The 13152-nt window shown below is 42.6% G+C and overlaps 1 protein-coding gene across 1 annotated transcript in view; it reads right to left on the bottom strand.

Moving 5' to 3' along the window:
• The window catches only part of SLC9A2 (solute carrier family 9 member A2), a 33234-nt gene extending 20546 nt beyond the window's left edge, over nt 1-12688 (bottom strand). Inside the window, exons 1-3 of the mRNA XM_040056712.2 lie at nt 12337-12688; nt 6414-6877; nt 940-1190 (exon numbers count right to left, since the gene is read on the bottom strand). Coding sequence (XP_039912646.1) covers nt 940-1190; nt 6414-6877; nt 12337-12619 — 998 coding nt within the window. The 5' untranslated portion in view covers nt 12620-12688. The remainder of the gene's footprint in view (nt 1-939; nt 1191-6413; nt 6878-12336) is intronic.
• Between the last annotated feature and the right edge of the window lie 464 nt (nt 12689-13152).

The raw sequence follows: 13152 nt of genomic DNA, 5'->3' as shown, positions 1-13152 counted from the left end.
CCATGCCTGAATGACTCACATTTGCCACTAGAACAACAAAAAGTCTTTCAGGAAAGTTGACTTTAAAAATATTACTTGGAACCAGAGCAAAACATTTAATTATATCAAATGTCATCGAGGATCTTTTTAATGTTGAAATTGTTACAGTATAAACAAAGTGAAGAGAGAGGCTGTGCTCTTTTTTTTACTGAAGACAAGGAGTGGAAAACCAGAAGTGAAAATACTTCTATCTGTTGGAAGTGGAAAGAAAAATATTATTTTATACGTAAGGATGTATACAGAAAACACTGTAACACACAGGCACACGTATCAAGATACTAAACTATAGGATTACATTACCATTGGACTGCAAATTTTACATTCACCCAATCCTCATTGTGCCTGAAACCCAGCAGAAGTTTGCCTTAATGATATATACATTGTCTGCATTGAATGGTACTTGCTGGCTGCTCACACCACTAACTGTTAAACACGGTTTCACAATATATTGGCATCAAAAGTGAAGGCAGCTCGTGAAGTTCCCTGCTACCACTGCCACTCCCTCCCTGCCACCATTGCCCCTACATCACCGTGGGCCACTCCTCATCCACGCCCTATGCCTAGTTGAAGGGTCACATCAGGACACAGGTCACCAAAGTGACCTGGGTTAAAAATAAGCCCACTGAAAATACAAGTGAATATTTTTAACTTGGAACGTTTCAAAGATATGGCTTATGATGTGATGCCATGAGCAGTTTTAGTGACACAGCTGGTGCAGTGGCAAGCTGAGAGAATGGGGTGGAAGCGGGAGGGAAGAGGCCGGAAATCCTCAAGCCAGCAACTCTGCCATGCACCGTGGAACAATGCCACATGGCAAGGTTTGCAAAATCTGATCCTCTCTCCAATTTCCTTTGGCATTCTTACTTGGATGCTATGATTACTGAAGTTTGGGATACTTACGCCATGATGCCCGACAGATGAAACATTTCAGCAGTTATGTATGACAAGTAACTGTACAGGAAGACAAAGAGTGGCTCAATCACTCGGATTTTATGGGTGAAACGGGTGGTAAAGGCTGCTACAAATCCCAAAAGGATTCCAATCAATACTCCACCGATCCCCACTATAAAGAAGTTAGCAATCCCAGCGAATATGTCAATAACCTTAATTGTGCGCATCTGGCAGAAAGACTTGAACAAATTGTACAGGACCTATGAGGAAAAAGAAAGCACATTATCTTTTTGAACTATTCCTAATTTCCCTTCATGTCATTATGTTCTTCTGCTTAAATGTTTAACTTTGAATTTCTCTATCTACCTTGAATTTGCTTTTTACATATGCTGTTATTTATGTCTGGCATATTATTTTTCATCCATATATACCAGGGAGATACACAAAGATAGATATATATAATTACTCTCATTTTTGCAAATGGGACAGATTTCTTAATCTGTGCCACTCTGGGGGCCAGGAGCATAAATCTATCTAATTCTTCTTTAAAATTATTTATTCAAAGATCTTCTAATTTCACCACAAATGTCCATTTCAGATTTTCCCCAGACTAACAGAAATAAAACAGAAGGAGGAAAGAAAAAAAAAAAAGTTTCCTAACCAGTGAAAAATCAGGTTATTTTCAAATCTGTTTGATCTACATGACACTGAGAGGTAGAGTACTGAACTAGACCATGGATTCATCTAAAGTGCTGGGGTATAAGGGGACGTAGAGGCAGCTGGGGATGGACAGTGACCACCTCAAGGAGTAAAAGAAACATGGTGTTCATTAAGCCAGTGCTCTTTCTCAAAATTATTGACCATTAGGAATCCAATGGTTTAAAGACTGTTCAAAATGTCAAGTATTTCTAGAGATTTGGATTTCATTGCCATTAAAAAACCTGTTGCCATGTGTTTACCCAGTTCAATTTTCAAAGTATTTATAACCATCCTCCAAAACAAACCAGATCAATGGGATTAAGACATTTTCTTAGCCAGAGACCCGTTTTGTTTTATACAGGAAACAGAACGACCTAAAGTCCACATTTCTCTAATATCTAGTATTTTAGTTTCTCCAAAACAGAAACCAGTGGAATCAGTTACTCTTAAAGAAACTTTAGAGGGTTGCCCCATCATCAGATTCAGTTGGGAGACTTAACCACTCCCTGGTGTGGCATGCATGCTCCCAGTCCTGCAGTACCAGGGTGCCTACACTGTCCCCTTGTACAGAGCTAACTTCGGTCACAGGCACCTATTCCTATCCCAGTGGGCTCACAGACTAAGCCAGTGAAGACCATTCATCTTAGACAGCTCACAGGAGTTAAATCTCTGCTTTCTTTCTGGACTTCTCAGCACACCAAACAGGTTTCTATTTGAGAGAACAATGTTTTATCAGTATTTGCTTTGTGCCAACAAAGTAGGTGTTTGAGTAGTGGCTGTGGAAGGATTTCTCATGTTTGCAGTCTTGTTCTCTCTCACAGGACAGAACACAAGCTGTTAAGCCTCTCTTAGTCAAAACTGGGTAAGTCTTACAGAACTAAAAGTTAAATGCAAAGAGGTGGCTTATTGTGGGTCCTTTGGGCTAAGTGAAAGGAAAGAAGTGAAATAGAAAAGAGAAAATACATTCCAGAGCCAGCATGAAAATAGAAGGTTAAATCAAACCCAGAATGGTCACCAGTAATTTTCATTACAAAGCAGCAAACACAGTAAGAGCAGGATCATGAACTATTTATTTGGTGGCAATGATGCTCTCAGGATGAGTCCACTTGGGAGAAGTGTCCTTTTTCACCTGGACAAACCCCTTACTGCTCTGAAGCAGACTTCCAGCCTTTTTTCCCCATTCCTTGTTACTATGTACTGTGCCAAACAAGAAAGCAATGTCATATGCTCCACAGTTTTTCCATCTGTTTTGATTTGCAGACCTTATGGATTTGCATGGAGAGAAGTATACCAAAATTAAACCTACTGAGAGTAGGAGTGCCTTTGCTGGTCACTTTACAGTGGACCTCTCATCCCACAGACTCCCAGGACTCCATTAATCACAGACTGAAGAATACTGTTGACTCATGTTGTGCACAAAGAGTTTCCCTGAGTCACTTGTTGAAACTTGGGATGATCCCAGAGTTGTGTTTTTCTCTGAAGACACTTACAGAATTTGACCTGGCAGAATACTCTCTTGGTACATATTAGGGAAGCTGATTATTTTATTTATTTGGAGTTTTAAGTAGCATTTCTTATATTTTAAAAAGTAACTATATAAATATATATAAGGCTAAATCTCTGAAGTAAGAGAGCTGTAAGGTTCTTGTAAAGAAGCAGAGAATTTTGATCTATCCAAGCCTTTCCATAATGTCACTTCATGTTACAGCAAAGTATTCACCCTGCAAATAGAATGGAGCCTGCTGCTTCACATGGAGACATCCTTATAAATCTTAAGTCTTATGCCATAAATTATTTGGAAGAAGAAAAACAACTTTCTTCTTTGTACCTCAGCCATGGTTAAGGCAGCAGCTATAACCATGGAACGTCGTGAACAGGATTTTAACCTCATTCCTATTGTGTTTTATTTACACTGTTGCAAATGAGATCAAAATCAGGTTTGCTTCCCTTTTACTCTGCAGCAGTTCAGTTTTACTGAGCTTTCTCTTAACTTCCACGTGCATCCGGTCACATTTTTAGTGCATTTGATGTGAGAACAGGGGGATTTTTTGAAGTTCAAGATTTTCATTTACTCAATAGCCTTCAGCTAAACTCACTGAAGGTCTCACCAAATAATATCAGTCACTGATCATTTTTTAATCATGTCTCAGAGTATCTCTGAAACTTTAATTGCTTATTTTCATCAGCTCTCAGTTATTTGGTTTTTAATTCTAAAATTACATTAAAGCACTCTAAAATAATGTTTTCAGGAGATACAGAATACAAAAATACTGCTGTAATGTTTTCTAACATGGAAATAATATTATTATAATGACACTGGCTCCTTCTTTCTGATTTTAAGCCAAGAGTTGGAGTTTGAACTGCTAACACTCAGCTGCAATCTTATCGTTTATTATCACCTTGCTCATTATGTCTGACTCAGATTTTAGATAAAGCATCAGCTCTGATCAAGAATCCAATTGTCAAACATTGTCCTCTGCCAAATTCAAGTTCCAAAATTCCACCAGTGGGCGAAAAAGAACATTCAGATGCACAGACATATCGCAAAAAGCTATTAGGCATGGAAGACCACCTGAAAAATGCAGCAGGACTGATACTCCTGAGAAAACGTGGCTTTCTTTGTATACAAAATGAAGGTGTGGGAATATGTTGTCTGGAAAGGAAAGCATAGATGACACTGCTATTCTAATAGAAGCACATTTGATAAAGCCACTCTCTTATGCACTGCCTATCTGCGTAGCCCCTGGTTTTCTGATATTGCAGTGGCCATAAGAATTAGGCAGCCTCCATGGATGGCCAACCTACATTCAACTCCCTTCCTACTTCATCCCTACATCCCACCGAAGGATCCTGCCAGGGCAGGTGGGACTCAAGGGCTCCAGAAGACGAAAGCTGAAAGCTTCTGAGCTCTGCTGGTCTTGTCAGCTCTCCATTAAACAGAGGAAGGGAGAGTACAAGACATCACCTCCTCCAAGCACAGGGCTGAGGAGCCTGGCAAGGGCTGCTCCAGCAGCATCTGCTGCAGGTAGGGAAGGCAAGGTCCTCTAAGGGCAGCCCCAAGAATCCATGTGATGGCCTGGGTCACATTTTACGTATAATCACATGATTGCAGGTGTGCAAAAACATAACAAGGAACCATTAGCAACAACTTGATCTCTGTCCAAATGCTACCTTTAAGCGATAGCAAGTAAGACCAAAGGTGCTCTACGTTCCTTTCACTCCTTCATAAATATATGTAAGGCCAGTGCATTACTGGACTGTCCCTAGAGACTCCTTAGATTATCTTCCCTCTGTTAGGGCATCTGGGGAGGCAGGCCATAAGGAAACCTCCAGAGAAGGCAATAATGATGCCTGCATTGAATTGTCATGCCAGCCCCTATAGAAATGGTTGTTCAGGGAAATTTGCCATATGAATATGCCTTTGATCAGGATTCAGAGTTTTCCTAGCAAATCATGTTGTATTAACTGCTGCCCCAGTGACTGACTTTGTCATTGAGAAAAGTGATTTTGGTTGGAAAAATCCACCAAACAACAAGTTCTAAATAACCAGATCCTTTTCCCCCAGAAAAAAAACCAAATTGTATGAATAGGCATCTGTCACACGAGTGGCCATTAGAGAGACTAGCGACAGACCCCGCCATGGCTGAACTCCTAAGCCTTTTGCAACTCAGTATGTACACCTATTTATTTACAGGACTGGATTAAAGTACCGGTTTAGCATTGTCAGGCAGTTCCAGCTGTAAGCTAATGAGAAAAGCTAGGCTTTAAGGCAAGCCTGTAAGAGGAGACGTGATTCAGCTGACTGGATAGCAACAGATTCAGGTAAAGCATGCAGTATAAGTGAAAAAATAATATAGGATTCCCACAGACACAGAAGAATTTATCGATATCAAGGCTCAGAATAAATTATGACATATGTATGTGAGGGAGGCAGAAAGTCCATGAAAAGTGAAAAATACCTAAGGCAAAGTCCAAGAAAAGGGGAAAACAGGACAATTTTGCATAGAATGGGAGTGGAATAAGAAGACAGAGACAGGAAAGTGCAGACCCAGTTCATGAATCTTTCTGATCCTTCCCGCATATGAAAAACTGGACTTCTACGTCTCACAAAACAGGAAGCTTGCTGGACATGGTTGGCATGGGCAGGATTTCAAGGCGTGGATAAATGGGAGTAATGCCCCAGACAGAGTCATCAGGTGCAAATGAGGGACACTGGGGGGAAAAATGGAACTTGCTGTCCTCAGGTCAGCACCACAACCCCAGTTCAGCTAGTTAATGATTAGAAATTATTGCCTCCAGGTGGCTGTCATAACTCATCTGTAGCCTGGGATACACGTATTGGTGGTTTCAGGGCAGTTCTAAGTGGGTAGGCATATGCAAAAAAGTTAACCTCAGCAAGGTCCTGTGCCATCTCCCTGATTTGCCATCCTCCCCATTAACACACTACAACACTGCACACTGGCCCTTTCCCTTTCCTGTCCAGCAACATTTCTGCAGGTGAGGAAAACCTACAGTTTCAGATTACAGAAGAGAATTACAAAGATACAGAAACTAGAGTGATCAGTAGTAAAAACCCTACTGTAAATATGCTACCCTTACTCTCACATAGTAAGACAACTGTGGTTTCTAAATCTAAAGTTTAAACAATTAGATAGACACACTAGCACTCCTTGACTTCCATCTAGTAGCAAACTATAATAACCAGATACAAAGAGATACAATGGAGTGGCATGTAAACAACAATTCACCATTTTTATCAATTAATCATTCATCAAGTAACTTACCACAGTTATAGCATCATTCAGCAAAGACTCTCCAAACACCAGGATATAAAGCTGCTCATTGACATGGATATTTTCAAAAACGGCTAGCACAGCCACAGGATCCACAGCTGAAATGAGGCTGCCAAAGAGCAAATTCTGCAGCAAAGTGATATCAGTCAAACCGAATGCACTGATCTGGCAAATTCCATACAGGGAAATCCCAATGCCGATGGCATTCCAGAGCGTGCCCACCACAGCATACCAGAATATGGTACCAAAGTTCTCAAAGAACAGACGAGTTGGCATAAAATATCCAGCGTCGAGTACAATAGGCGGTAACAGATACAAGAAAAACACATCACTGTTCATTACAGGTGGGGACTTCTCCTCTGCTCCAAAAATAATCCCACCAAGAAGCAATCCAACCAGAATAAGGAGACAGCTTTCAGGTACTATTGAGGGCAACTTGTGATAGAGATGAAAGCCTTCAAAGAAAATTCAAACAGAAGAAAGGGAAATGGTTACTCGTACAAAACCCATAAGATTATTCTGGATTCTGTTATTGTCAGTTCTATACTAAACAAATAGCAAATTGATTTTCATTGCAAAGACTGAACTGGACATCCACAATGGATCAAGGCAAATATGTTGGTTAGCATAGTCAATTCAACTGATTTGGTGGAGAGACAAATTAATAGCTAGACATTCCACTCAACAGCTAGGCTGGATGGAGCAACTGTGTGCAAGGGTTCTCTGTGAAACTGTGGGTTGTTTTTTTTTAAATATGGAATCCTCCAGAAACACAATCCAAACACTTCTCTAGGGTAGATTACATCTAGATAGAGGGAAAAAAAACATCATACTAACCACTGCTTCCTCTCTGGACAGCTTCACAAAGGAGTTTAAAGAGTACTTTAATTTAATTTTTACTTTTAGAGTCTCAAAGCTAGTGAGGGGAACTAGCACATGTGACCTCCACCCAGTCACCCACGATCACTTCCCTTACCACCAGGAGGAAGCATTTACAGATATAATTATTATTTTTAGAGGGGCCTCCAAATTAATTTCATAAGAATAGACATGTTTTCCATATAGTGACAATAAGTTGTACCCTGTATTATAATGTTAATTTTTCTGTATCATATGAATTGTAGAAAAGTCAGGATTCTCTCATAAAAATCTGCAAAGTACTGAAGAAATTAATTTTTAAAGGTTCTGAATGAGGACTTAGAAGTTGAATGTTACCTAGCCTTCTAAAACTCTCAAAGCCATGTAGTTTTGATTTAAAGATTCCAATTACATATAGAAGTTGGCTGTTTTAAGGATAATTCTGGTAATGGGAAAAGTTTTGAAGGAGCTTAGTCTGGCCAATCTAATGGAATGATCAACCTCATGCACCAAGGTCACATTCCAGGTCCCAGCGACGCCAATCTTTTCCAGACTCCTCCTTATCTATATTTGGCCCATATAATTATATAGAAATTGATCCACACCCACAAGATCCCACAATCCCTGCCTAACTAAAAAGCATTTTAATTATTTTAAATGCGAGCTGCACGGAAACACTGGGTGTGGTAATAACGGGCGTCTATTTCAGTAAAACTATTTCAGTAAAAATCACACCTGTAGTCGAAACAGTTAAATTACTGCAATCTTGCTATAGTTTACATCCAGTTTCCCAGTTTCAGGGTTATGTGTCTTGTAACACCTATTTTGTTAATCTTCCCTTCACCTTGGATTCTTCTTTACCAATTACAAGAAAGCCTGAACTTATAATTAGGAAAACCAAATGGTTAAGAGGGAGCAAAACCAAAGTTGTTTTAATCTATGTACTTTTTACTTACATATTCTGTAACTACTAAAGCTATTTTTAAAAGCAAGCAGCTCTTTTCTTCAAGCATTCCCTTTTTGAATGAACACAGACCGCTTTAAATAATTAGAAACACAGACTATGTGACTGAGTAGAAGGACTGCCAAATTCATTGCCATTCTTCAAAACCAGAATTGCCAATGACCTATTTTGGCAGAACAGGTAATGATCCTGCAAAAATCAAGAATTTGCAGTTGGAGACTTGACTCTTCTTCTTTCAGCTGTTTCCACATAAACATTTTATGATTCATCTTCATTTCTTCAGTGGAAGAAATACAATTCCAATACAATAGTCAGGAAGTTTCCCCTGAGTAAGTGGGTTTTGCCAAAAGTTTTTTTTAAACCCTTCAAAAGTAAATTTTAAATCATTTCCTCAACAAAAATTCAAGAGAAGGGAAATCTTGTAAATGCAGCATTTGACAAAAACAAAAAAAAAAATCCCAAGCAGTCATAATATAATGGCATTGACATGCCTACTGTCAATTAAAAAAAAAAATCTTCTAAAATTCTTTTCTTTTTTTACAATTCACTCTGGAAAGTTCATAGCCTCTCAGAGATCTGGGATTCCACCTCATTCTTAAAGGTAATGGAAAGCCTCCCACTAAGTTAAAAATGCTTTTTATTCATGTAAACAGCATCAAAACTCCTGGAAGACTTCCTGCCTACTTGAAAAATATTCAAGGGTGCTAAGGGACAGGCTATGGCTCCTGATCTGAAGGCAGGGAGTGAGGATTTAGAATGCAGTGCCTATCAAGTCAGTGGCAGATGCCCTGCCCAATGAGGGACATCTTCCCTGCTCTGATGGATTCACAGCCACAGGGTCAGGATTATCCTGGGAGGAGATCCCCTGCAGTACAGGAACACTCAGGCTTTCATACTGAATGCAAGACTTCAGCTACCTTCCTCTACTCTGACCGTGTTCTTGGGCTTCAGGTTATGCAGCAACTCAGCTCCAACAGCAGGGAAGGTGTTTATTGAGTAAGCATCCTCCATATATCATGGCAAAAATGTCAGTAGGACACTTATCTAAAGTCAAGTTCATATTTCAAGATTAAAACCCTTAGAATCCCAGTTTCCTCCTTTTTGGGGGGGGAATTCCAGTGCTTTCTGATGCTGGAAATGCCACTGAGATGCGTACCTCTGAAGAGCCTAAACCTTCTTTCAGGAGAGCAGGGTTGGAAGGGTATAAAGCTCAGTTGCCAGAAGAAGCACTTCCCATTGCACATTTGTGATTAAACATAGAAATATCAGGAATCTGGATCAGTTACAGAATATTTTGTAGGTTTCATAGCATAAAAATTAAGCAAAACTGGGGAGTATGTAGACTAGTATCACTGCTTAGAGACTCCAGCATATTCAGGTGCAATGGTCCTATCCAATATACTCATGGAGTCCATCAGCATGTGAGTAACATACCTCTGGTATCAACACACAAAATAAGAAGTAGGTAGAGGCAGTCATAAAATAATTCCATTCAGGGCAATTTATTAGGTTTCAAATTGTGCTCGTGTCCTATACCGGAATAAAAAGCACCATGTTCCTAATGTTCTTGTGAAAATATATTTTGTCAAAATGTTCAAGTTCTGCTTGACAGCCTCAGGCTTTCCTTTCTTATGCTGCCTTTCTTGCTCCCTCTAAACCAAGCTTACAGTGACATGATCACAGGCAGGATCAGACAAACCCTTCAGGCAAATTCACTATATAAATTAGCAAACGTTGGAACATTTCAGCTCTGGTGAACTGCACTTCTGTGAAATATATTTGTTAAGAGATTCATAACTCAGTGCTGCAGTTGAGTATTCCTTGGGATCTTTCACACACTGAGAGAGCTGCTATTACACAAGACCCTATCTTCTGAGCTCCTCACAGCTGAAAAGACCTTAGGGATCTGCTCATAAAGGTTTGATACTCGGCAGTGCCAAATGTAAGCATTCAGTGCCTAGCCCCAGAAAGGAATTTGTGATGCCAGATTAAGCACTGAAGTTTCCTGGGCAGTGCGGGAGTCTCGAGGTGGATTTCGCGCTGCCTGGCATGTCAGGGGCAAGATGCCTGTGCTGCCCAGCAGGAAATGATGAGGAGAGGAATGCATCAGAGAGCCTCCACTCTCAGAGGGCCCCTCTCAGAGCCACAGGCAGTGAGGTGGGCTGGGAAACCCATCTCCATCCTCTGGAATCGAAACACTCCTAGTAACCAGCAGAACATGGCAGAGCATTCTTTAGGTATCTTGGTGGTTCAAAACTCCCTGTCTGGGCTGCCTTCAAGAGAAAAGAAGGCATAAACCAGTGAAAATTTGATGCGGAATGTTATTTAGGAGCGATGGGAGCCTGACCTGGGAAGGTTTACCTGATGCACTCACTGGATAAGGAAGCACAGACAGAGCTCCAGGAGCAAGAACTGGATGTTCCTAATTCCAGTCCTGGAGTCAGGGTGCCTGCAGATAGGTGTGGTGAAGCTGAGCACTGCCACACCTAGGGCCACTCCTGGATCTGGCCCTCATTGCTCCGTGCACACACACTGACAACAGCATGCCCTAGATTAGCCACCCTTGCATTCATTTGGTGTAACTGAAAGGATTTTAAAATTAGATGTGTTTTTCTTCACTTATGCTGCTTGCTTGCTTACTTACTAAAATCAGACTGGAAAAATAAATCAGTCAGGCAACTTTTTTTTAAAAAAAAAAAACTTTTTAGATGCCTATGTACTAGCAAAATGCCATGATGGTTAGAATGCATAGATTTAAAGAAATTATATATTTTTGTGTCTGTATGTGTATTTGCATGTTTCAAATGTCTTCCCTTTTAATAAAAACCTTTAATAAAAAAGAAAGTTTTTCAATAGTTTTAGCTTATTCAAGAGTTTTTTGCTTTATCTAAACTCAGAAGCCAGAGTAATTCTCAATATTCTACAGGCTAAATTCTCTACCAAACTCCCTATATCTTGGTTATTACAGTTCACAATATATTTGAGTGTAATATATTTGAACTCTGTCCTGATTCTGCAAACACCTAAATGCATACTTAGGACTAAGCATGCACCTTTAATGCATGAAGACACATGCATCAGGATGCAAGCCTGATGCCGGCAACACAGTATTTCTGCAGGATGTAATGGCAGCAGACCAAGTTACTTGGGTCAAGCTCCATCTACAGTGTTATACAGGGCAGGAGGTGAGTACAAATTTTTGGTTTTTTCAGAATCCTAATTACCTGATCACTACCCAGATTGGGACACAATCTATTTAAATGTCACAAGTGGAGGTTAAAAGTTTTGATAAAAATGTTTTATCAGAATGAACGTGATGGGTTTTTTATTGATAATCTGTGCTGCAAAGTCAGAGTTCTGAATGAAACAACTGTAGTGTGGGTAAACTTACTTATTTTCTTCCCAGAGCTTTATTCCTTACATTATCTTCTAGGTAAAAAGATACAAAATTCGTAATTCATAGAGATTTACTGGATTTTAAATAGCTATCTAGCACACCATTACCTGACATTCTTTAGATTACGATGCTGTACTCTGTTTGGGATACAGACGCTAACTAAAATCACGACATATAAGCTGCACAAAACTCAGTGCAACTATGCAATGCAAATGTTTTCCACATGAGGGAAGAGGTGCCCTTTCTTACTCTTACAGTGCCGTCTTTTATGTTTTTCTCAGGACGTAAGTGAATGGTGGAAAAGCAGAGTAAGGAGGACGCATACTCTACCCTCATAAATATTTGCTTTTCATCGATCCGTTGTCCTGCTTCGAGACTGTCATTATACGCGGCGTTATTTTAAGAAAAAGAAGACCGCGCTCAAATGACAGCAGAGCGATCAAGAAAAAGTCAGTCATGCACCGGGCGCACCCGGGGTTTTACGGTCCTCCTAGCCCGGGCTTTACCGGCCTCTTTTCTCCTCCGCACCTTTCCTAACCGCGAGGACCCCGACTTCTTCCAGCCAAATCCCGCCCGGTCATCCCGCTCGGCGGAGGAGCATCAGCCCCGCTCCGTCCGCCCCGCGCCCCCCGCGCCGGGCACGGACCGCCCCAGGGACCGGCGGGGAGGGAGCGTCGCCCCGCGGCCCCGCTCACCGATCTTGGCGAGGGAGGCCAGCAGGATCCAGAGAGTGATCTCGAAGGGGATTTGCACGTGGGGGTAGTCCAGGGTGAAGACGTGGAGCCGCGTCTCCTCGAAAGCGGTGCCGCTGGGGCTCGGAGGGGTGCCGGTGCCCATCGCCGCGGCGCCGGGCAGCTGCCCTTCCGAGGTGGCCCGCGCCTCCGCCGCGCCGGCCGCCAGCGCCGCCAGCACGGGCAGCAGCGCGGGCAGCGGCCGCAGAGGCGCGGCGGGGCGCGGGGAGCCGCCGCGGCCGCCCATGGCGTCCCCGCTGCGCCGCCCTACAGCCCCGCGCCGGCCGCCGCCGCCGCCACCATCCCCGCGCCGCGGGCACCTGCCGCCGCGCCGGCCCGCCGGCCCCGCCTCCTCCCCGGCGACTGGGCCGGTCCCGGCCGCCCGCCGCGCTCCGCTCCCCCCGGGCCGCCCCCGGGGCCGCCCCCGCGGGGCCAAGCTGCGGGCGGCCCCGCCGCAGCCGCCCCCGCCGCCCCCGGGTCCGGCCGGCCGACGGGGCAGCGCCCGCGAGAGAGCCTGCTCCTGGGTTCCAGGTCCGGCCGCCGCGAGGGCTGCGCCCGCCGCAGCTCCTGCCCCCCAGCACCTGCGGGGATGAACGCGGCTGCACAGGTGGAGGCAGAGCCGGGCGGAGTTCCTTTAACTGCAGATTACTCTCTTAGAGTAATATATGCCGTCATATAAATAGATACGTCTATATTTATATAAACTAATCTAAATCTTAGCACACTCTATATGGATACACCTGTGGATGCATATATATAGTCTCTAAATACATGTATCTA

This window comes from Hirundo rustica, chromosome 2, assembly GCF_015227805.2.
Source record: "Hirundo rustica isolate bHirRus1 chromosome 2, bHirRus1.pri.v3, whole genome shotgun sequence".
Lineage (NCBI taxonomy): Eukaryota > Metazoa > Chordata > Aves > Passeriformes > Hirundinidae > Hirundo > Hirundo rustica.
The sequence above is the reverse complement of the archived record's forward strand: the minus strand, read 5'-3'. Positions and strand labels throughout refer to the sequence as shown.